The sequence below is a fragment of the Sapajus apella genome, unplaced genomic scaffold (assembly GCF_009761245.1).
Source record: "Sapajus apella isolate SASKATOON/1434 unplaced genomic scaffold, GSC_monkey_1.0 scaffold106, whole genome shotgun sequence".
NCBI lineage: Eukaryota > Metazoa > Chordata > Mammalia > Primates > Cebidae > Sapajus > Sapajus apella.
Window position 1 is genome coordinate 3,356,080 of NW_022437046.1, and position 25,830 is coordinate 3,381,909.

The following is a 25,830-nucleotide window of genomic DNA, read 5'->3' on the forward strand; positions in this document are numbered from 1 at the left end:
GTGCAAGGCCTTCTATGAGAATCTAACTCCACATCTCCTAGAATAATTATTTTCCTTTTTGGCAGTAATAACACAATGTAATTATCAACGACTCCTCATTCCCACCCCCTCATAGCAGCAGTGGCCCTGTGGATGGAAAACTAATGCCCAGGAAGAATATGGACCAAATTACAACCATCACGCAACTAATATTGATGGAATGGCCATGGCACATAAACCATGTTGTTCCAAGCTCTAAATCAGTGTGCACAGCAGGAAAAGAGCATGAGAAAGAGGATTATAACTAAGACTCAGTGCTGGCTTTGGCATTAATTTACTTTGACTTTGAGAAGGTTTTTTTCCTAAGCTGTGGTTTCATCTCTTTACAATGAGGACTCAAAAGTCCTTTTCAGCTTGAATAATTGATATAAATTATTTGCATTAAAAAATCAGACCTCAGATGTAGGAGGATTCACCTTTCTTCCTAGAAGCCAGTGAGACCACAGAACCCTGGGAACTCGAAAGGACTTTAGATGTGAGACTGGTTGGTCTAAGGCACCATTCTCATATGACCAACGAGCACTTTTAAAACACAGCTAGTCCAAAATGAGGTGTGCTATAAGTGTAAAATACACACTAAATTTTGAAGACTCAGCATGAGGAAAAAAATGTGAAATCTCTCAAGGAAACATTTATATTGCTTTATATTGACATTTTTGTATATTAGGTTAATTAAAATTAACATTATAGACCAGGCATAGTCCAACATTATAGACCAACCTGTAGTCCCAGCACTTTGTGAGGCTGAGGCAGAAGGATCTCTTGAGCCCAGGAGTTTGAGACCATCCTGGGAAACATAGTGAGACCCCATTTCTAAAAAAAAAAAAAAAATAGAAAAATTAACATCATCCATTTCTTTTACCTTTTTAGCATGGATCCTAAAAAATGTCAAATTACAATGTGGCTTGCCTTATATTTCTATCAAACAGCACTGGTTTAAGGGAAAACTGAAGACCAGAGAGAAAACAACTTTTCCACAGAAGCAGAACTGGAAACAAGGTCCCCTGCCTTCTCAAAGTTCTTTCCACTCTTGATACGTTGTTAATAGCCATTCTTCAAGATGGTCCGTAATAATCCTCACCTCTTGTCACCCTAGTGAAGTCCCTTCCACACTGAACAGGGCTCATCTGTTAGAAGACTACAGAAATGACTGTGTGACTTCTGAGGCTGGGTCATCAAAGACATTATGGCTTCCAGTTTGTCTGTCTTTGGTGTGACTTGTTGTGGGGAAAGCCAGTTGCCCTGTCATGAAAACAATCAAGCATCCCTATAGAAAGGTCCTCATGGTGAGGAACTGAGGCCTCCTGTCAACAACCGTAACCAACCAGGCATGTGAGTGCACCATATAGGGAGCTGACCCTCCAGCCCAGCCAATCCTTTGAATGACTGCAGTTCCAGCTGACATCTTAACTGCAAGTTCGTGGGAGACTCCAACCTAGAAACACCCAGCTAAGCTTCCCCCAAATTCCTGACCCACAAACAATGAGATAATCAATGTTTACTGTTGTTTTAAGTCACACAGCGACAGATAATACGCAGGCTTGCAGGCTTACAAACTTAGAGGTCTCGTAAGGAAAACTCCCTTCTATCTTTGGCATTTGTACAGTATGAGAAATTGTTCTTGTCCTTCCTCCAGTCTTGGGCCTAGTTCAGAGTAACCCAACTAAAAACTGTTAAATTATCAAACTTGAGGAGTCAAACCCAGGAAAACAAGATCCCATTTTATTCTTTGAAGGTTCTTCCCGTTTCCCTTTATTGCAGAAAGAACCCAGGTCTCTTGAGAATGAAAAAGCACTACATCACATCACCTTCTCCTGGGCCTTTCAGATTTGATTCCCACAAAACCAAAGGAACTAGAGCCCAGAATTGCCCAGTTAGACATAGTATTGAGGAAGTAACAATTGAGAAATGACAATCATCTATGACATCTGAATTTCTCTGGGACACTGCTGTCAACAGTAGTACTAATATTTTACACAGTGTGTGTTGCTTTTCACATTGTTTTCACATTGTTTTCACATCAAGTATTTCTGGGGGGAGGGGAGCCATAAATAAAACAGGATACATATGAAAACAGTGGCTCAGGGCTCATGATTTGTCCTTTGTTTCATCATCAGTGAATGACAGGCCAGGTCTAAAATCTGGGTTTCAGTAGGTGACTCAAGTCAGACTTGGTGCTTGCCAAGGCAGGACCATCCTGGCTGTTATGAGTGCTCTTCAGCTGGGGCTGTCCTCTGAGATCAGTGTGCACTTGTAGATCTCCTTAAAGGCCACAAGGAAGGGTGGCATTATTTCATCCACAGTGATGTGCGTCTGGAGCTCCTTACTCAAGGAAGTGACACCTGTCCCAACCAGCCCGCAGGGCACGATGTGCTCAAACCATGTGAGGTCCGTCGAGCAGTTGAGAGCCAGGCCGTGGGATGTGATGTGCCTTCCACAGCGGACTCCTGCAAGGCAAGTCAAAGGGTCTTAGAGTAGACACCCTGCACTTCCCGGGCTTCGGGATCCCTCTCAGGGCGATGAGAGAACTGGACTAGATCACTGGTTTTCAATTTTTGTTTCTGAGAAACAAGGGGTTCTGCGCAGATGGGAAAAGGAAACAAATGAAGGGAAGGGGTGCTTGGCTTCAAGGAAGCTGCACTTATCATGAGGATTCCAGGAAATGTGTTTTAACACAGATTCCGATGCTTTAAAAAAAATTGAAAATTAGCACTTATTGTCATAACGTTGTGATTCCCAGGAAATAACCTGGCAATTCACCTCTCCTGTCTCTCCATTCACAGAAAGCGTGTTGGACTAGATGACGAGAGGAGCCTTCTGCCTCTGAATATAAGATATCTGTGAAGAAGCTTAAAAACTCAAACGCTTCAGTGAGTTTTCTGTGGTAAAAACAAAAACAAACAAACAAACAAACTGAAACGCAGCGGGTAGTTGTAATTCAAAGCCCGCGCTAGATACGTCTCCCCCCGGCTCGAGCTCTACCCTCGCCTCCTTTGGTCCAGTCCCGTCAGACCCCGCCCCCAGGCCTCAAGCTACGCCCCTGGCTCTCAGGTCCCGCCCCGCCTCACGGCGCTCACCAATCGCGCAGATCTTGCGCTCGTCCAGCCAGACTCCGGTGTAGGGCGGGGGCCGCGCGCGGGCGCCCTGCAGGCCCTGGAGCTCGCACAAGCGCACTGCGCACGCCTCCAGCGCCGCTACGTGCTTGCGCAAGCGCAGGCCGAAGCGCCGCAGGTCGAGCACCGGGTGGCAGAGCAGCTGGCCTGGGCCGTGGAAGGTGGCCAGGCCGCCGCGGCCTGTGACGCGCACCTCGGCGCCTAAGGCCTGTAGCCGCGCAATTTCCTCGGGCGTGAGGCCGCCGCGCAGTCCGGTAGTGTACACGGGCCCCGCGGGCTCGCAGAGCAGGAGTGCGCCCGCCTCAGTCCCCGACAGGCCCTCAGTGCCTACTTCGGTCTGTAGCCGCCGCAACCAGCGGTCCTGCAGCCCCAGCAGCTCGGTGTACGGGACCCGACCCAGACGCACCAGCCGAAGAGCCGGTTGCTGCATCGCGTCCACCGCTGTGTCCGCGGGGCCCCGCCCTCTGCTTGAGCCTGGGGCGTGGCTTGAGGGGCGGGGACGCAGGGGTGCACCCTGAGCCGCGGCTCCCAGGTTCGTGTCAAAAGGTGGAAGAGGGGGCTGTGTGATCCCACGACCCAACTCAGGGTAGGCCTCATCCATTCATTCAACAACCAGTATTCAGTGCCTCCTATGTTCTGCAGTGCGTGCTGTAGGCGCTGGACACAGCGTTGCGTAGCGTACGAGAAAGATCTGTCCTGGTAAGCTTACATTCTTACAGCAGACGATAAGTAAGTGTTAAGTAAATAAGGTTATTTCACTTATAAGGTGTTAAGTGCTATGAAAATAAAAATAAAACAGGGTAACGTGTGTGTCCTGGGTTGAGCCCCTGGGGGATGCAAGAGGGTGATTAGCTTTCCTACAAGATTGTTTGTGGGGGTAAGCAGAACTTCAAGATCAGCACCTATAAGAAAGTGAAGGAAGCAAGAATTTGTAGGCAGAGGGAGAAGCCTGCAAAAGCAGTTGCAGCAGAGGCCTTGACCAATCTCAAGTGATGCTCTGAGCCTAGGATGACCCTTCAGAGTAGTTCCAAATTAAAGCAAGGAGGCCAGAAACTCATATCCTTGCATTGGTCAGTCATGGTGGATACAGGCTACACCTGGGGAGGCGATGTGAATTTTTTGGTTTTTTTCTTTTGTTTTTTTTTGAGGGGGGGGGTTTTGGTGAGACTGCGTCCCTTGGTGGAGGGCGGACCCCAGAGAAGGACTCAGTTATGAATCATCAGCAACCAACTCCAGAAGCTGAGGGAATGACTGTCTAGGCCCTGAGGGAGTGACTGGACCACAGCATCAGCTGTGTTGCTCTTGGAGGATCATTTAAACAAGCCTGAATTAATTCAATGAACTTTTACTGAGGAGTTTTCAGACACCATAGGTGTCTGGAAAACATTTAATAAACGTAGACATAAAGATCCTAAGTAAATATTAGCAAACCAAATCCAGCAATTTCTAAAAGGATTAACACATCATGATGAAGTAGGGTTTATCCCGGGAATGCAAGATTGGTTTTGCATTCTAAAATCAAACAATATGATTTACCTTAAAAGAGAAAAGCCTTCATTGGAAGAAATAATAAAACAAAAATAATTAAGAAAAGAAAAGCTACGATTATACATACAGATAAATCTGTTGGCAAAAATAAACACCTCTTCTGACCAAAATACTCACCAAACTAGGAATAGAAGAGAAATTTTCCAGTTTGATGAAGCACTTAAATTAGGGTTTAGACAAGAGAAACCACATGTGTAATATTTTCTCAAATAAAACAAATGTTTTATTTGAGAAAATTGGAGACTTACGCAGTTGTAAGGAATAATACAGACAGATTATATGTACGCTTTACCCAGCTTCCCCCAATGGAAACACCTTGCAAAACTGTAGTACAATATCACAACCAGGATACTGACATTGATACAGTCAAGATGCAGAACATTTCCATCACCACAAGGTTCCCTCATATTGCTCTTTGTAGTTACACTGTTTCTTAATCCCTGGCAAACATCTGTATTGTATGGATGGAATCATATGGTATGCAACCTTTTAGAATTTTTTTTCACTCAGCATAATTCTCTGGAGACTCATCCAAGTGTTGCATGTATCAATAGTTTATTTCTTTTAATGAGTAGTAGTCCATAGTTTGAATGTATCACAATTTGTTTAGCCATTTACTCGCTGAAGAACACCTGGGTTGTTTCCAGTTTTAAGATATTCTGAGTAAAGGTACTGTAAACATTTGTGTACAGGTTTTTGTGGGAACGTAAGTTTTCACTTCTCCAGAATAAATGCCCAGGAGTGCAGTTGCTGGGTTGCATGTTAGTTACATGTTTCTTTTTTTAAGAAGCTGCCAGAATGCTTTCCAGAGCAGTTATACCATTTTACATACTCACCGCCAGTATGAATGATCCAGTTTCTCTGCATCCTCATTAGCATTAGCTTTTATTTTAGCCATTCTAATAGGTGTGTGGTAGTATCTTATTGTGATTTTAATTTGTGTTTCCCTATTGACTAATGATGTTAGACATCTTTTCATGTGCTTATTTTCCATGTGTATATTCCCTTCAGTGAAATGTCTGTTCATGTCTTTTGTCCATTTGCTAATTTTTTTGTGTGTTGTTGAGTTTTGAGATGTCTTTATATAGTCTAGATATTAGCCCTTTGTCAAATATGTTCATTGTAAATAGTTTCTCACAGTGTATGGTTTGTATTTTCATCGTCTTAACAGTATCTTTTGAAAAGCAAAAGTTTGTCATTGTGATAAGGTCCAATTTATCCACTTCTCCTTTTATTGATTATGCTTTTGATTTAATAAAAAAAAAAAGCATCTGGCCCAGATAAGGACCCGGCCCAGCCTTAGATCCCGAAGACCTTCTCGTGTCTATTTTTTATAAGATTTTTTATTTTACATTTAAATGTATGATACATTTTGAGTTAATTTTTAAAACAGGTGTAAAACTTTGGTAGTTGTTGCTGTTGTTCTTTTTTGTTTATTTGCATATGCATGTTACATTGCACCAACACCATTTGTTCAAAAGGCTATGTTTTCTCCATTGAATTGTTTTTATACCTTTTTCAAAACCAACTGGACATATTTGCATGATCCTGTTTCCGGTTTCTGTATTCTGTTACATTGATCTATGTATTTATTCCTCTACCAATACAGGTTGAGCATCCTTAATCTAAAAATCTGAAATCTGAAATGCTCCAAAATCCTTTACTTTTTGAGTGCTGACATTGTGCCACAAGTGGAAAATTTCATACCTGATGTTATGTGAGTTGCAATCAAAACACAGATGCACAACACACAGTTTACACAACATCCCCAATGAAAAAAAGACCCTCCCAGCTCATTTCTGCTACAGTTTTTCTGCCCACACCTGGATTTCCCCATGCATCCCCACAAAGAGTAATTAAATGGCATGTGTGCAGGCTGGACACACTAACAACAGGTTTCCCACAATGCTCCACATCGGGACAAGACCTATGTGCATTACTCATTGCATTTTTTTGCATATTCTCTGCTGTGTGGTGTAAATATATTGTTGAAAATGTCAAAAAGATCTGAAGATAACCCTGTGAATATCAGTGATAAGAAAAAGAGGAAGCATTTATGTTTATCTATAGCACAGAAAGTCAAGTTGTTGGAAAAACTGGACAGTGGTGTAAGTGTGAAACATCTTACAGAAGAGTATGGTGTTGGAATGACCACTATATATGACCTGAAGAAACAGAAGGATAAACTGTTAAAGTTTTATGCCGAAAGTGATGAGCAGATATTAATGAAAAATAGAAAAACACTTCATAAAGCTAAAAACGAAGATCTTGATCGTGTATTGAAAGAGTGGATTCGTCAGCGTCGCAGTGAACACATGCCACTTAATGGTATGCTGATCATGAAACAAGCAAAGATCTATCACAATGAACTAAAAATTGAGGGGAACTGTGAATATTCAACAGGCTGGTTGCAGAAATTTAAGAAAAGACACGGCATTACATTTTTAAAGATTTGTGGTGATAAAGCATCGGCTTGTCATAAAGCAGCAAAGAAATTCACTGACAAGTTCAGTAATAATGACAAACAAGATGGTGACTTTGAAGGATTCCATATGTCAAATGAGAAAAAAATAATGTCTGACCTCCTAACGTATACAAAAAATATACATCCAGAGACTGTCAGCAAGCTGGGAGAAGAGGATATCAAAGATGTTTTTAACAGTAATAATGAGGCTCCAGTTGTTCATTCATTGTCCAATGGTGAAGTAACAAAAATGGTTCTGAATCAAGATGATCATGATGAAGATGATGGTGACACTGCAGAAAAAGTGCCTGTAGACGACATGGTAAAAATGTGTGATGGTCTAATTGAAGGACTAGAGCAGCATGCATTCATAACAGAACAAGAAATCATGTCACTTTATAAAATCAAAGAGAGACTTCTCAGACAAAAAGCATCATTAATGAAGCCGATGACTCTGAAAGAAACATTTAAAAAAACCATCCAACAGAATGCTTCCTCATCTCTACAGGACCCACTTCTTGGTCCCTCAACTGCTTCTGATGCTGCTTCTCACCTAAAAATAAAATAAAATACAGTGTACAGTAACCTTTTAGTCAAAACACAGCATTCTACTTGGAAACTGAAAGCCTACTGTTATTCGTTGTTGCTGTTGCTTGACAGCTGATACAGGTATTCTGGTGACACTACTGTGCTAACTCACTTAACTTGAATTTTTTTTTTTTTTATGTATTCAGGTTAAGTGAGTCAGCACAGTATTTTTGACATGCTTGTATGTCATATTTTTTACTGTTAAGTACTTATGTGTGAATAAGTGTAAGAAAATGATTGTTTATTGGTAGCACATAAATTCAGAATCAGGAATGATGGTGATGCCAAACAATCACAGATCATCCACATGGGTGGCTGAGGTGTTAACACCTTTGCTTTCTGATAGTTCAGTGTACTCACACTTTGTGTCATGCTGAAATTATTAAAAATATTTTATAAAATTACCATCAGTCTATATGTATAAAGTGTATATGAAACATAAATGAACTTTGTATTTAAACTTCGATCTTATCCTCAAGATATCTCATTGTGTATGTATAAATATTTCAAACTAAAAAAAAATCTGAAACCTGAAACACTTCTGATCCCAAGCATTTCAGATAAGGAATATTCAACTTGTACTGCAGTCTTGATTGCTGTAACTATATAATCTTGAAATCAGGTAGCCTGATTTATCCCACTTTATTTTTTCATCAAAATTGTTTTAGTTATTCTAGTTCCTTTGCCTTTCCATACAAATTTTAGAATGATATGTATGTCTAAAAAATATTGTTGGTCGATCTGGATTGGTGGCCATTAAAAAATGTTGTTGGGATTTTTATAGGAATTGCATTAAATTTTTATATCAACTCAGGGAGAATTGACAAATTTGCTTCACTTGGTCTTCCAGTCCATGAACACAGTATCTGACACCATTTATCTAGATCTCCTTTGACTTGTTTCACCAGTGCTTTGTAGCTTTCATTGTTTCATCAATGCTTTGTAGCATACAAATCCTGTGTGCTAGATTTATACCTAAGTATTTCACTCTTTTTTGAGTGATTGTAAATGATATTTAAAATTTCAGTGTCCATTGCAAGTATATAGAAATGCAGTTGATTCTTGTATATTTATCTTGGGTCCTACTTTTTTGCTAAACTCACTTGTTAGTCCTATAAGGTTTTTTGGTTTTTTTTTTTTTTTTTTTTTTTTGGAGATTCTTTAGGATTTTCTATGTAGACCATCATGTTACCTGCAAATTAGGACAGTTCTATTTTCTTCCTTTCTGATAGATATGCTTGTAATTTCCCTTTTTTGCCTTATAGCACTGACTAGAACTTCAGTACTATGTTGAATAAGAGTTAGTAATAGCAGACATCCTTGCCTTGTTTCCAGTTCTGGAGGGAAAACATTCAGTCTTTCACATTAAACATAATGTTAGTTATAGATTTTTGGTAGATGCTCTTTATCAAGCTGAGGAAGTTCTCGCTTTGTTCCTTTTTTTTCTCAGAGCTTTTATCATGAATGGTGTTGAAATTTGAGAGAACTTTTTCTGTACTGATTGATAGAATCATGATTTTTCTTTAGCCCATTTATGTGTGCATTACATTGACTGATTTTTTGAATGTTGACTAGTCTTGCTTAGCTAGAATAAATTCCAGCTAAGCAAGAAATTCTTTTACTACATTGTTGCATTTGATTTGGGAATATTTTGTTGAGGATTTTTTGCATCTAAGTTTATGAGGGATATTGCCTGTAGTTTTCTTTCTTTTGTACTTCTTTGCTTGATTTGATAGAAGGGAAATACTAGCTTCATAAGATGAATTTTTAAATCTTCAACTTTTAAGTTTAGGGGTACATGTGCAGCATGTGCAGGTTTGCTACATAGGTAAGCTTGTGCCATGATAATTTGCTGCATAGATTATTCCATCACCTAGGTATTAAGCCCAGCATCCATTAGCTGTTCTTCCTGATGTTCTCCCTTTCCCCACCTGACCCTGACAGGCCCTGGTGTGTGTTGTTCCCCCACCATTTGTCCATGTGTTCTCATCATTTAGCTCCCACGTACAAGTGAGAACATGTGGTATATGGTTTTCTGTTCCTGTGTTGGTTTGCTGAGGATAATGGCTTCCAGCTCCATCCAAGTCCCTGAAAAGGACATGATTTTGTTCCTTTTGTTGCTGCATAGTACTCCATAGTGTACCACATTTTCGTTATCCAGTCTATCATTGATGGGCATTTGGATTGATTCCATGTGTTTGCTATTGTGAATAGTGCAAATGAACATACATGTGCCTGTATCTTTATAATAGAATGATTTGTATTCCTTGGGGTGCATACCCAGTAATGGGATTGCTGGGTCAAATGGTATTTCTGCTTCTAGGTCTTTAAGGAATCACCATATTGTCTTCCACAATGGTTGAATTAATTTACACTCCCACCAGCAATATAAAAGTGTTTCTTTTTCTCTGCAACCTCGCTGGCTTCTGTTGCTTTTTGACTTTTTAATAATCACCATTCTGACTGGCATGAGATGGTGTCCCATTATGATTTTGATTTATATTTCTCTGATGATTGGTGATGTTGAGCTCCGCCCCCCCCCCCCATTTATTTATTTATTTAAGAGGCAGGGTCTCATGTTGCCCAGGCTGGTCTTGAACGCCTGGCCTCAAGCTATGGGCATTTTAAAAGAATGTGTATTCTGCTCTTGTTGGATGTGGTATTCTATAAATGTTAAGTAGAATCAGTGGTTAATGATGTTGGTGAGTTATTCTGTATCCTTGCTGATTTTCTGTCTCATTGTTTTACTGATTGTCGAAAGAGGGGGGTTGAAGTCTCCAACTGTTGTTATGGATATATTTATTTCACCTTTGGAGTCTATCAGTTTTTGCTTCACATATTTTGCATCTCAGTTGTTTGATACATACACATTTGTGATTGCTATGCCTTACTGGTGAACTGACCCTTTTATTATTATATAATGTCCTTCTCTGTCTCTAATATTTTTCTTTGCCCTGAAGCTTACTTTATCTGATATTATTGTAGCCATTCTGCTTTCCCTTTGTTAGTTTTGCATGATATATCCCTTTTCACCTTCTTACTTTCAACCTGCCTTTATTATACAGTCACATGTGACATAATGATGCTTTGGTCAACAGCAGACCACATATATGATGGTGGTGCCATGAGATAATAATAAAGCTGAAAAATTTCTGTTGTCTAGTGACAACCCGATGATCCTGGATGCTGTGTAGGCCTAAGCTAGTATGTGTATATCTTAGTTTTAACTAAAAAATGTTAAACATTTTTAAAAAATAAAATATTTAAAAATAGAAAAAAGCTTAAAGAATAAGGATATAAAGAAAGAAAATATTTTTATACAAGTATACAATGTGTTTGTGCTTTAGGCCATTATTATAAAAGAGTCAAAAGTTTAAACATTTAAATGTGTATAAAATAAAAATGTTACAGTAAGTTAAGGTTAATGTTTTTGAAGAAAGAAAAATATTGTAAAATAAAGGTAGTATAACCAAAGTGTGCAATGTTTACATCTACAGTAGTGTACAATAATGTTTTAGTCCTTCACATTCACTCACTGTTCACTCACAGACTCACCCAGGACAGCTTCCAGTCCTGCAAGCTTCATTCATGGTAAGTGCCCTATGTACCACATTTTTAGTCTTCCTTTGCTATGTTTTGATATGTTTAGATACACAAATACTTACCATTGTTTTACAGTTGCCTACATTATTCAGTACAATAATGTACTGTATAGGTTTGTAGCCTAGAAGCAATAGGCTATAGCATATAGCCTAGGTGTGTAGTAGGCTTATGCCATCCAATTTTGTGTAAGTATGCTCTGTGATGTTCACACAGTGATGTAATTACCTAACAACTCATTCTTAGAGTGTGTCCCTGTCGTTAAACAGTGCATAACTGTATTTAAATTGAGGTTTTTGGGAGCCCCAGGTGGGAGGATTGCTTGAGGCTGGGAGTTTGAGAGTGGCCTGGACAACAGAGTGAGAACTTGTCTCTACAAAAAAAGAAAACAAAAATTTGCTGGGTGTGGTGGTATGCACCTGTAGTACTAGCCACTTAGGAGGCAGAGGCAGGGAGGATTGCTTGAGCCCAGGAATTTGAGATTACAGTGAGCTGTGATCATACCACTGCACTGCAACCTGGGAAACAGCAAGACCCTGTCTCTTTATTATTGTTATTATTTTGAGAAAAGGTCTTGCTCCATTGCTCAGGCTGGAGTGCAGAGGCACAATCTCGGCTCACTGCAACCTCTGCCTCCCAAGTTGAAGTGATTCTCATGCCTCAGCCACCTAAGTAGCTGGGATTACAAGTGTGTGCAACCAGGTTCAACTAATTTTGGTAGTTGGAGTAGAGATGGGGTTTTGTCATGTTGGCCAGGCTGGTCTTGAACTCCTGGCCTTATGTGATCCACCTACCTCAACCTCCCAGAGTGCTAGGATTACAGGTGTGAGCCATCGTGCGAGCCAAGACCCTGTCTCTTTGAAAAAATAAATAAATAGCGAGTATTTTATAAACAGCATATATTTGGATCACACTTTTTTCCTACTCTGCCACTCTGTCTTTTAATTGGTGTATTTTGACATTTAGATTTAATGTAATGTTAATATATTAAAGCTTAAGTCTTACCTTTTATTTTTTGTTACCTGTTTGTTCTGTGTATTGTTTCTCTGTTTTCTTTTTCTGATTTTCTGTGCTCAGCATCACTAATCATCAAGGAAATGTAAATTCAAATGACAATGAAATGTCATCACATACTTACCTGAATGGTTGAAAGTTAGAAGACTGACAGCATCAAATGTTGGCAAGGTTTTGCTGCAACCAGAACTCTCATATATTTTTTATGGTAGTGTAAGATGGCACAAACACTTTCAGAAATGGTCTGGCATTTCTTATAAAACTAAATATACACTGACCCTATAATTTAGTTTTAATCCTAGGAATTTACCCACAATAAATGAAAACATACCACAAAAGTGTTTGTTCAACAATGTTCACTGCAAATTTATTCCTAATACCCTAAACTAGAAACTGCTGAAGTATCTATAAATAAAATAATAGATATACTGTGGCATTTTCATGAAATAGAATACTACTCAGGAATTAAAATGTACAAATTACGACTTCCATAGTGTGTGGCTGACAACAGTCTCAAGCACTATGACTAAGCTAAGCGCTTTATGCATTTTATCTTATTTAATCCTTCTAGCATTGTGAGATAATCACTAATATTATTGCTAATTGCTTTTTGTTTATTTTCTTAACTTTTACTACCCTCTGAGGTAGTATCCTCACACAAACTGGTATACAGGAATGCAATTTAATTCTGATGCTAACCATCCAGTGTTGGCATTGGACTCCACAGGTTTAATGGCAAAATCCTCAGTAAAACTATTTTCACTAAAGATGCCAGCTGGATTTTGGGGGTTCCCTAGGCCACCTATGCTTCTGACCAACTGGCTGTAAATTCCAAGTTTCACATGACCCCCTCAAGGCACAATAATTTTCTAGAGTGACTCACAGAACCCAGGAAGGCACTAATGATACAAATTAGGACCAGTTAAATGAAGATCCACAAGGCAGGAGTCTGGGAGGGTTCTGAATGGAGAGCATTCATGACCTCTCCCCATGGCATCACCCTCCTGGCACATTGATGTGTTCACCAACTAGAAAGCTCTACTGAATTTTGTGTTCAGAGTTTTTATTGGGGTCTCAGTACATAGGCATGATTGATTGGATCTTTGGTCACATGACTGGATTCAGTCTTCAGTCCTCCTCCTCTCCTAGGAGTTTGGCCAAACTCTCTAATTACATTTTTGGTCTTTCTGGTGACCATCCTCACCCTGTATCATCTCATCAGTTAGCATAAACTCAGGCATGATCTACGGAGCTCATGAATAACAAAGATACTCCCACTACTTAGGAAGTTCTAAGAGTTTAAACTCTGTTTACCAGAAACCAGGGACAAAGGCCAGTCAAGTTATTTATTACACAATAGGTAGGTATTATTATTATTATTTTATTTAATAGAGATAGGGCGCGGGCCTGGTGGCTCACACCTGTAATCCTAGCATGGGAGGCCAAGGTGTTTGGCCTGACATCACTTGAGGTCAGGAGTTTGAGACCAGCCTGGCCAACATTGTGAAACCCTGTTTCTACCAAAAATATAAAAAATTAGCTGGGTGTGGTGGCACGTGCCTGTAATCCCAGCTACTCAGGAGGCTGAGGCAGGAGAATCGTTTGAACCTGGGAGGCAGAGATTACAGTGAGCCAAAATCAGGCCACTGTACTCCAGCCTGGGTGACAGAGTGAGACTCCATCTCAAAAAAAAAAAAAAAAAAAAAAAAAAAAAAAAAAAAAAAAAAGGCCAGGCTGGCCTCAAACTCCTGATCTCAACCAGCCCTCCCACTGCACCCTCCCAAAGTGTTGGGATTACAAGTGTGAGCCATCATTCCTGGCCAGTAGGTAGGCATTATTATTGTCCTCATTTTAGAAGTAAGTAGAGACCTATATTGATTGCCCAAAGTTACACAGTACCTAGCAGAATTGGGACTGGAACCTAGGTATGTCTGAATACAATTTTGCTTTTCTCTACTGTATATATTGTCTGAAAGTTATTACTACATGCTATTTATCGAATGAATAACAGGAAAAGATCACAGATGATTCTGATATTTCTACCTTGTGGGAACTGAGAATGATCAAGGCCTTTTTGAGAGTTTCATTGATGCTAGATACATTTATATTTGTAGGTCATATCCAATATTAAACTGTGTCTGTATCCCAAATCAAGTATTTTTTTTTTTTGCTGAAAAAATATTGAAGGGATTAAAAATTATTTTCTTTTGAAATCATTTGGCTACACGCACTCAAGTTATTATAGGATTTGATTTCATGGCAATCGCAGTCCATAGGTGGAATGTTTCCAAAGTGAGAAACTGGAACTTAAAAGCTATTTTCAAATATAATAAAATGTTTAAAATACGATAATATTAGTTCAGTACAGCCTAAGCTGCTATAACAAAGAGACTTCTTAGTAGAGTGAGAGTACAGGGCTGGTAGACAGGCTTCCACCTCAGCATCCACTCCAGCTCTTGCCTTAAGGTCTGCATCACAGCCAGGGACAAAGCAGCCACATTGCACAATGACAAAGAGCATCATTCACACAGACTGCAGTGCAAATGTGCCTCCTGGAGTTGTCCATAGTAGGAGCTCTCACAAGTGTGTAGGGAGAAAGATGAAGAAGAGCTCATCCCCTACTCCACAACCAGAAGTGGCAGGTATCACTTGTACTCTCACTTCCATGTTGAGAACTTAGTCACATGACCACATCTAGCTTCAAAAGAGGCTGGAAGTATATAGTCTTTTACTGAGTGACCTTGCACCTTCCTAAAATCTAGTTCTATTAATAAAGGAAGAGGGGATATATGGTAGTCACTATCATAATTAAATTTCATAAACAAGTAATGAAGTTGGTGTAAGTTTACATTGGTAGACATTTAATTAAAAGTTTGTTGATTTTGACTGTATACATTTTTGTATTTTGGTTCTGTAAAAAAAAAAAAAAACAAAAAAAAAACAGTGGGAGGGTTGTTCTTAAACATTTTTTTAGGCCCTTGAAAAGCTTGTCAGCTCCAAGTGCTCTGCCTATTAGATACAAAATCTCTGTGGATCATGAGGCCACTATCCAGAGAAGGAATGCGGAGTGACTGTGATTGCTCTCTGTTTGGTCCCCCTTCTAGATGGGAAGGCAGCCACTATGAGCAGGTAGGCTAGATTTAGTATGCAATTTGTGAGGCTAAGGGAGTGTAGACACTTAAATATTAACTAATCCTTATGTAGTTGGGGTTATAGTCCACAGGGCTGAGAGTGGGACAGAAAGCAAGGAAAGGCAGGGAGAAGGGAATAACAACTAGAATGAGACTCAGAGCCAAGAAATTGGGAAGGAAGACAAAATAACATGGACGAAGATGCACAATGATAGGTTTCAGAGCAGATTATGAAAGTCATTGTGAGTCATCGATGGTAGTGCTGTTGTTTAAAAAGAAACAGTGTTTAGTTAACCCCGGGCTCTAAAGGAAAAAGAGATTGAATTACACAAGGTCCTGCTTTAGGACATCCATAATGTATAAATAAATATGTCCAAAGTGGGGAAAGTATCTCAAATGACCTGTTTCCTATGGAAGATGAACCCAGTGCTCCAGCCTGAGAACTATCCTGACATGAAGTAGGAGCCATTAGCAGAGAGGCCAGGAATCTAGGTTCGTGTTTGGCCTCTATCATTATTTGAGAATGTGAGCTCCTTCGGGATAGGTAATGCATAGTTTCATCTCTGGATCCTCACCTAGCCTAGTGCCTGGCACTTAGTAAGTTCTTACTAAATTCTTACAGAATCAATGAACAACTTGTTAAATATCTTACTGTGTATCCTTGAAACAAGACCTTTTACCAGGAGTCTTAACCCTAAAAAGAAACAGTGGGTCAGGGTGGCTGCCAGGTCTCTAGTGACCTCAAATTTTCAGGATATGAGGACTGATATTTGGCCACTGTCACACGAAGAAGTGCACCTCATAGCATGTGAAATCAAATCTGAACTCAATCCACAAGTCTCAGCTTGAAGACTGCCTTCTCCACAATGCCTCCCCTACTCCTTCCCTCAACAAATTGTGCCTCAGCTGGCAGTCTTCTACCTTGGTTATTCTCAGTTGAGTTCATTACCTTTTCCGGCCTGTGACCTGAGAACACAGATTGAAGCTAACTCTTAGGTAGAATTTACCATGTGTCAAGTGCTCTAAAAGGTTTAAAATCATCAGTGCATTTCATATCTTGATGACCCAGAAAGTAGGTGCTATGATTATCCCATTTCAGAGATGAGAAAACTGAGGTACAGAGTGAGTAACCTGCTTACCATTAGGCTGCTACTAAGTGGCATCAGGGATAAGATTCGAATCTGAGTAGTAAGTCCCCAGAGTCCTTAACCAGTTCCCTGTCTTGTTCATCTTTAAATGCCCTGTAATAAACATCCCATGGTCGGCATATAGTAGATGTGCGGTAAATGTTTGCCAAATAAATGAATAAACAAATGCAGTAAGCTAGGAAGCAGGGTATCAGAAGGGCATAGATTTCCCCCAAATACCTATGTGCCTGTTGGGCCTCTCAGCCTTTCCTCAGCATATTGAGTTAGTTTGTTGTTCCATCCATCCACTCACTTGTCCACCCATCCATTAAATGAATAGTTACCCCACCCCTCCCCCACCCCACTTTGGGCACCAGGGCTACAAAACTGAATTGGCACAGACAGAGATGGGCATATTCACAGGCAATGGCAGTACAGCATCACATGAGCTACACAGAAGACAGAGCCACCAACTCTGCCCAGGCGCTGCTTCATCTATGGGACAGAGATTCAATCTGGGGTTTTAAAAAATCTGTCTCTAAGTCCTCCCTGACACCAGCCCATATAGCTGGAGACAGAACAGCCTGTCCTCCCAGTTGTTGGCTGCAGTCTTGCCTTGGGGAGTCCGTAGCTCTGTCCATGGTCTGAATCCTGGTGCTCTTGCTGGCTGCCATGCCCCTAGATTGAACCATATGCTTTGGCCCCTGGTTCTGAGTGTTGTTCTGATCCTTTAGTGCCAGGTCCACAGCCAAGCATAGCCCACTTGCCATATCCTTTCAGGACCCTCCTTTTTAGCTGGGGGTGCGAGGGGCAGGGAGAAGGTGGGAGGACTCATGGCATGTCCCTAGGTGTTTTGTTCGTTTGTTTTTTGTGTGTGTGATGGAGTCTCACTCTGTTGCCCAGGCTGGAGTGCAGTGGCATGATCTTGGCTCATTGCAACCTCTGCCTCCTGGGTTCAAGTGATTCTCCTGTCTCAGCCTCCGGAGTAGCTGGGATTATAGGCATCCCCCACCATACCCAGCTAATTTTTGTATTTTGAGTAGAGACAGGGTTTCACCATGTTAGCCAGGCTGGTCTTGAAATCCTGACCTCAGGTGATTCACCTGCCTTGGCTTCCCAAAATGCTGGGATTACAGGTGTGAGCCACCATACCTGGCCGACTTTATCTTTTAATAAATAATTTATTTAACTTGATGAATAACTTTTAAATTAGTCTTATAGTATGTGGGCCCCACTGTATTTCCACCATGGGTCCCAAGGATAATGCCTTGGTTCCTGGCAGGAGTAGGTAAATGGCAGATGCTTGTGCCATTTACAGAGATAAGGAAAGCCCAGGAGGATTAGGCTTGGTGGGGACAGGGCTGGTATTCAGCGGCTGCATTCCAGGAGTGCAATACTGATAGAAACCACTGCTGCTCTGAGCCTCCTTGCTACCAGCTGCCTAGCCCTTACCCTGGAATCCTCAGATCCTCCCACTCTCTAGCAACTAAATGGTTAATACCTGATACGTCACTGGCCCAGTAATGAGTCTTCAGGATGCTGATTCAAATCCAGGGGGACTTACTAGTGCCCGTAACCCTCAATATTTTAAATTTCACCACTGATAGAATTGGGGAAGGAAGCATGTGAGTCAAAAGTTTATGGATAGAAGTTGAGAGGGGAGGTCTGAGCTGGAGATGGAGCTTGCTGACTCTTGTTGCCTGCGGAATCAAGTCCAAACTCCCTTAGGTTGGTTTTGCAATGCCCTTAGGTTATCATTCAGCTTCTGTGTGGCTTCCTCCAGCTCCCTGCCAGGATCCCTGATCACACTCTGTTCTGAGACCCACTGTTCCCTCTACTTGGAATGCCCTTTCATATTTTCTCCACTGGCCACCCTCCTCCTTGTCCTTCAGGGCCATCTCGCATGTCTCTTCCTCCTGAGGCCTCCCACCCTGCTTTCCACGGCTCCTCCACACAGAGGAAAGCACCCTGACTTGTGCATCTCTGTTTGGATCCCAGCTTTCTGCACTAGGCCATAAACTCCTCCAGGTCAGGGACAGGGGCTGGTGGCTCTCTGGGCGGAGCAAGGTCCTAGCATGGAGCAGCTCCAGTAAATCTTGAAGCACTAGATGGTGAGGCACCATCCTGATTGGGTTTACCACAGACCCACCCTCACTCCATGACTTCTGTGCATGTGGAAGTCACAAATTTAGACCAACTAAACTTGGTCTTCTTGAAAGAATAGGCTCTTTAACAGCAAAAACCCTGCTTTCCACATCACTTCTTACTCCTTCACAGCCTGAGAATAAGCACACAAATGAAAAGCAAGGTTGAGCCTGGTCAGGTGGAATGGAATTTCAGCCTGGACTCTTGTGAGCTTGGTGACCTCAGGGACATTGCTTCACTTTTCTGAGCCTCCGATTTCTCAGGTGAGAGAAGAGAGATAACAATACTTGCCTCACAAGATAGATGTGAGGGCTGAATGAAATAATGTGTATAAAGTATGTCAGGGAGAGGGGAGAGGGAGAATGAAGATTGTTGTTTAATAGGTACAGAGGTTCAGTTTGGGATGATAAAGATATTCTGGAGATTAATAGTAGTGACATTGATAGCAATGTAGATCTACTTAATGCCACTGAACTGTACACTTAAAAAGCTTACAGTGATACATTTTATGTTATGTATATTTTACCACAATAAAAATAAATAGACTGAATAAAAGATCTTCCCTCATTGTCCCCTGCCCAAAAAGGGCTCAGCCTGGTTCCAGGTACATAGCAGATAATCCATACATCTGAGTTTCTTTCCTCCTCTCTTCTGGATTTCTCTCCACCTGTGTTCCAGGGCCATGGCCAAGAGGCAGGACGTGGGAGAGCAGGACGGGTGTCAGGAGCGGAAGTGATTAAATGTTGAACGAGGATATGGTGTTTGTGGTGTCAAAGTCAGGACTGCCCTCTGGAAAGGCCAGGCATGAGGAGGTAAGCTGCCTCCCCCCCTGAAAGGAAGAAGGATGTCCGGGGGTCAGGGATGACACTAGTGTTTTTGGCTATGGGAGAGAAGTAAGATATCTAAATTAAGGAGGAAAAGCAGGAGGGGGTTGCAGGATGTCTATATTGGCCTATGTTGCAAAAATAAATGCATCTAGAAATAAATACATACGTAAATAAGTACAGATTTTTTTTAATTGTATTTGGGCTCTGGGGTACATGTGCACATCCTACATCCTGCAGGATTGTTGCATAGGTACATACATGCCATGGTGGTTTGCTGTCTCCATCTCCTCCCATCAGATTTTTTTTAAAGCCCTCAACTCCACCTTCTTGCTCTACTTCACCAAAGACAAGGGCAGCATAATAAGCTGAGAAGGGAAACAAAGAGATTTTAGATTCCAGCTGCTATGGGGAAATTACAAATGAGGTCTGACGCTATCTTTGTTTCTTTTTCATTATGAAAAATACCTTGCCTGACATGGGCACCCTGCCACCATTGGGAAAACCGTGAGAATCCAGTTTGTTCCCAAAATACTGCCATGGGGAGCTGAGGTCACAAGGGAACATTGCTTTTCCCCAAGGCAGCCGTGACCAAAAATAAATAAATGAATAAATGATAAATAAACAATGTCCTGGAAGAAACACTGAAGTGGGTATCAGGGCACATGGCTTCTGCCCTGGCATGTTCATGTCCTAGTTGAGTGGCCTGGGGCAAGTGACCTTCCCTCTCTGCACTTCAGCTGTTTCATCTGCAAAATGAGGGGAGCCACCAGATGACCTCTGAGGGTGCTTCTGTCTCAGATAAAATCTCTAATATTCATGAGTCTAGGATATACTGTTTTCAAGCCCTTGCGAAAACAACAATGGTGAAGTTGGTAAGGAAAGCACATGCTGAGCTGGACGGTGGAACTGAATGTCCCAGAGTTGGAAGAGACTCTGAGAGATCACCTAGCCCATCCATCCATCCATCCAACCATCTACCCACTCAGTATTCCTACCTGAGCCTGGCCCTGTGTAGGGAAGTGAGGACAAGAAATGGATCAGACTCATTCCTTTCCTTCATGGAGCTCTCAATCTAGGGAAACTAGGGGTGAGGCAGGAAGGGAACTGATTACCAAGGGCTATGAACTGGGGTCTGAACATGTAGGATATGGTAGGGGTGCAGTATAGGTGAGACCTGCTCAGCTTGAGGAGGCCAGGAGAGGCTTCCAGATGAAGGATCTACTCAATAAGTAGAAGTTCTTTAGGTAGCTAAAAGGGGAAACAGCAGAACCATATATGCATAAGTGCTGCTGTATGATGCAGTCATTGCAATCCCAGGGCACCAACGTCTGCCCTACAGCAATTCAGGTAAACATATCCCAGGGTTTTGGAAATGATTATATCAGAGTTTCTCAGACCTGAGACTATAGACCCCTCAAAGGTTAATAAATAAATGTATTGTCAGGAGCCTGAAATTTGTCTATGAAAACTTCTAAATGTTATGTTTCATTTTGATGATAATCCAGACAAAATCAGCATATTCTGAATTGTCTGGAAGGCTACCACCTGCCATGGCATTTGGGCACTGAATTTGTGTTTCTGATCACTTTGAAGCCAGATAATGCTAATATTATTAGCATTAACTATAACATTAATTATTAGCATTAGTTAATTGTTATAGCCAAGGAAAACAGAGAAGTGAGCTTCATGTAAACGATACTTCTATGCCTTCTATGCCAAGTAAAAGTCAAATGGGGACTTGGTACACTGTCAAGATGAAGACTTTCCAGGAGTTTGACCAGTGAAGCATGGTGGGAGCTGATTGCAGTCCACAGTGCTCTGGATGTGCTGTACTAAAAAAAAAAAAAAACCTGTGCCATAGCAGTCTGCCCCATACTCAGGCTTCAATGGCAATTTAGCTTCAGTAAAACATCTTCTGGCATACTAAGCTAGAATGTTTGTTTGGATTTTATAGGGTTGGCAATTTTATAGGATTTTAATAGTTTGGTAATTATAGGGTGTTTATTTTCCATTTGTCTTGGTTTAGAGTTATAGAACAGCTATTCACATAAGGAATTTATACTGAGTTTTGTGCTTATAAATATACAAGTGATATTAAAATAAGTCAACTTTGGGGTGAGTCTGAAATTTTGAACAGAGGAGCCTCCATTACTTGAGTTTGAGAAACATTGTTAGCTGCTTGGTTAGCAATCCTCATTGTTTAGAATCTTCCTTAATTTTAATGGGAGTCCTTCATGCTGCCACCTTAGGTCAAAATTACCTCCAAAAAGAAGAACCAGAACCTATTATCATACAGCTAAAAAAAAAAAAATAGTGCACAGGGCCTCTAGGGGGTAACTGCGTCTTCCAGGGTTAGGCACAGCTGATGCATACTTTACCACTTTTCACTACCGCCCCCCAACATGCACCATCTGCTGCAGCCATGTGGTTGATACCCTAGCAGAGTTCACTAAAACTTGGGTAAAGTTCTTAATCTCTCCAAGCTCCAGCTTACTAATCTGTAAAACAGTCTTGCTAATAATACTTTACATCTCAGGGTTGTTGTGAAGATCAAATGGGTAAATGCTAGGATACAACAATAATAATTCCAGGCCAGGTGAGGTGGTTCCTGCCTATAATTCCAGCACTTTGGTAGGCCAGTGCAGGAGAATCGCTTGAGCCCAGGAGTTCAAGACAAGCCTTGGTAACATAACGAGACCGTCTCTACAAAAAAAAAAAAAAAAAAAAAAAAATTTAATTAGCTAACCATGGTGGCACATGTCTGTTGTCCTAGCCACTCAGGAGGCTGAGGAAGGAGGATTGCTTGAATCCAGAAATTTGAGACTTCAGTGAACTATGATCACACTACTGAACTCTAGACTGGGTGAGGAGCAAGACCATCTCTTAAAAAAAAAAAAAAGAAGAGAATAGCCACCATTAACACTAGACACATTTCCTACTTTCTCTCATTTAATCCTCCCAATAAGTCTACACAGAGATAGTTTATCCTAATTTTATAGCTCAAGAAACAAGTTTAGAAAGATGAAGGAAGTTTGTCAAATAACTGAATTGAGATTGAAAGTTAACTCTCAAACATGCAAACTGCCTTTGCTGTAACCATTGCACATGCGTTACTCATGCCTTATCAGCTTCACCTGTGAAAATCTTGCCTGCCTTTTGAGACCGTTACTAGAATTAAGCTCTTCTCCTGTGTGTTCATTCATACCTTTTGCTTGGCCTCATGGATTGCAGGAATTTAATCTAGCTTTGCCTGATACAGGGTCAAATTTACACAGGACACAACCTTTTGGGGTGGTGAGGGATGGAGGCAAATTATCAGGGGTCTGGGAAGAATCAAATGATGGGGCTCTGAGTCTCCACCCAATGAAGTCACCCACATCCAGAGCCTCTTCCCTGAAAACCCCACCACTCCTTTTCCTTGGCCAGATCCCCAGGGGCTCACTTGGGTGTTTGTTATGTTGAATGAATTGAATGGAGCCAAGAGATTTGGGCTCCAGCCCCTGTCCTGCAACTACAGTGGGTGATTTGAACAAGTCATTTTGTCTCACTGGGCCCCATGCTCTGCAAAATGGGGTGGGGGAATGTATGGATTAGGTGCTTGGTGAAGTCCTACCAATCTTTAACATTCTATGTCTGGAAAGCTGTAGCAGAACATCAGCCTGAGACCTGTGGCCAGATTAAGTTTCTTGGAACAGGATACTTCCTGAGATTATTTTGGTATATGTTCACACATTGTAACAAGAAGGGGAAAAATGGATATTGAAAACAAAATTTCCCATAGTTATGTTTGTCTTCCAGGGAATGCCATATTCATCAGTAGAAAAAAGACTTTTTTTTTTAAATCTAAAAACACCATTATCAGCTTTTTTGTTTATGGAAAGTGAGCCTTTCTCCCTCACCCTTCTTTTGGTGGAATTAAATTTTTTTTTATGATTCCATTTTTTCTCCTTTGTTAGCTTGCCAGCTAGAATGCTTTGTTTTGTTACTTTAGTGTTTACTTTAGAATTTAGAGTACACATCTTTAACTTTCCCAGTCTAGGTGACATTCATTATGCCATTTCGCATACAATGTAAGAATTGTCAAACAGCATACTTCATTTCTCTGGTCCTTTGTACTTATGCTATCACACATTTTATTTTTATTAAATAGTTAATTTTCTGTTATGGAAATATAAGTAATAAGAATTCTCTTATATTTACACAGATAGATAACATTTCTGATGATTTTTTTCTTTTCTGAGACAGGTTCTCACTCTGTCACTCTGTTGCCCAGGCTAAAGTACAGGCTGGAGTGCAGTGGAGCAGTCACAGCTCACTGCAGCCTTGAACTCCTAGGCTCAAGCAATCTTCCCACCTAGCCTCCAGAGTATATAGGACGAGATGTACCACCATGCCCAGCTAGTTTTTACATTTTTTTTGTAGAGACAGAGTCTCACTATGTTGCTCAGGATTGTTTCAAACTCCTGGGCTCAAGTAATCCTCCTGCTTCAGCCTCCAAAAGTGCTGAGATTACAGGTGTGGGCCACAGCCTCTGGCCTCTGGTGTTCTTCATTCCTCTGTATAGATTCATATTTCTATCTGGTATCATTTTATTCTTGCAGAAGAACTCCCTTTAGCATTTCTTACAAAGTTTATCTCCTGGTGATGAATACTTTTAGTTTTTATGTGTCTGAAAACAACTTTGTTTTGATTTCTTCAAATGATATTTCCACAGAAACATCATTTTGGGTATAGAATTCTAGGCGCACAAGTGTTTTTGTTGTTCAGTATCTTGAAGATGTCGCTTCATTTTCTTCTCACTTGTATTGTTTCCGACAAGACATCAATTGTCATCCTTATCCTTGTTGCTTTGTATGTAACACCTTTCTTCTCTGGCTGCTGTCAAGATAGTCATGTGCTGAATAATGGGCTGCATATACAATGGTGATTCCATAAGATTATAATGGAACTGAACAATTTCTATCACCTTGTGAAAATTTTCTATCACTTTATCTTATCAATGATATGATGTCACGACCATCATAATGTAGCACAATTACTTAAAAAAATGAATTTAGAGTACCCTAAGCGTACAGTGTTTATAAAGCCTACAGTAGTATACAGTAATGGCTTAAGCCTTCCTATCCACTCACCACTTGTTTACAGACTCACCTAGAGCAACCTCCATTCCTGCAAAGCCCATTCATGATAAGTGACCTATACAGGTGTACCATTTTTAAATCTTTTTTTTTTTTTTTTTTTTGAGACAGGGTCTTTCTAGGTTGCCCAGATGATCTTGAACTCTTGAGCTCAAGCAATCCTCCTGCCTGAGCTTCCTGAGTAACTGGGATTATAGGCATGCACCACTGTACCTGGCTCCATTTTTAAATCTTTTATACCATATTTTTACCATACTTTTTCTATGTTTACATATATTTACATATGCAAGTGCTTACCTTTCTGCTACAGTTGGCTTCAGTACTCAGTACAGTAACATACTGCACAGCTTTGTAGCCTAGGAGCCATAGATATACCATGTAGTAGAAGTGTACAGTAGGCTATACCATCTGGGTTTGTGTAAGTTAGCTATAATAGTCACGCAACAATGAAATCACCTGATAACACATTTCTTAGACTGTATCCCCATATTTAATTAATGCATGACTGTATTTTCTCTTTATCACTGATTTTTATAATTTGACTGTGATGTGACTGATACAGTTTTCTTCATGTTCCTTGTGCTTGGTATTTGTTGAGCTTTTTGTTCCATGGGTTTATAATTTTAATCACATTTGAAAAAAATTCACCTGTTATTTCTTCAAGTATCTCTTCTGTTTCCCTCTTTCTCTTCTTTTGGAACTCAAATTACATGTATATTAGACTGACTGAAGTTGTTCTACAGCTCTTTCATTACCTCTTTTCACTAATAATATTCTTTCCTTTCTTTCCTTCCTTCCTTCCTTTTCTTTTCTTCCTTTCCTTTTCCCCTTTCCTTTCCTTTCTTTCCTTTTCTTTTTCCTTTCCTCTTTTTTTGAGACAGAGTTTTATTCTGTCACCCAGGCTGGAGTACAGTGGCATGATCTCGGTTCACTGCAACCTCCACCTCCTGGATTCAAGTGATTCTCCTGTCTTAGCCTCCCAATGTAGCTGGGATTAAAGGCCTGCACCACCATGTCCGGCTAATTTTTGTAATTTTAGTAGAGACGGGGTTTTGCCACGTTGGCCTGGCTGGTCTCGAGCTCCTGGCCCCAAGCA

General features: G+C 40.8%; 2 protein-coding genes across 5 annotated transcripts; one reads left to right on the forward strand and one right to left on the reverse strand.

The window, feature by feature from the left end:
* Nucleotides 1–1,739: 1,739 nt before the first annotated feature.
* Nucleotides 1,740–3,785, reverse strand: LIPT2 (lipoyl(octanoyl) transferase 2). 2 transcript variants are annotated; one of them, XM_032259063.1, is made up of 2 exons: nt 3,117–3,785; nt 1,740–2,486 (listed from the first exon to the last, which is right to left on the reverse strand). In XM_032259063.1, the coding sequence occupies exons 1-2, from the start codon at nt 3,751–3,753 to the stop codon at nt 2,257–2,259; spliced, it is 867 nt and encodes a 288-aa protein (XP_032114954.1). In that variant the 5' UTR covers nt 3,754–3,785; the 3' UTR covers nt 1,740–2,256. The 2 variants fall into 2 exon arrangements, with proteins under 2 accessions (XP_032114954.1, XP_032114955.1); XM_032259064.1 differs by having other exon boundaries at nt 2,367–2,483; nt 3,076–3,785.
* On the forward strand, nt 3,319–8,565 carry LOC116537059. Of its 3 annotated transcripts, XM_032259060.1 has the most exons (3): nt 3,567–3,684; nt 3,795–3,881; nt 6,310–8,565. In XM_032259060.1, the coding sequence occupies exon 3, from the start codon at nt 6,695–6,697 to the stop codon at nt 7,730–7,732; it is 1,038 nt and encodes a 345-aa protein (XP_032114951.1). In that variant the 5' UTR covers nt 3,567–3,684; nt 3,795–3,881; nt 6,310–6,694; the 3' UTR covers nt 7,733–8,565. The 3 variants fall into 3 exon arrangements, with proteins under 3 accessions (XP_032114950.1, XP_032114951.1, XP_032114952.1); XM_032259059.1 differs by having other exon boundaries at nt 3,319–3,851; XM_032259061.1 differs by lacking the exon at nt 3,795–3,881 and having other exon boundaries at nt 3,579–3,684.
* The last annotated feature ends 17,265 nt before the right edge of the window (nt 8,566–25,830 follow it).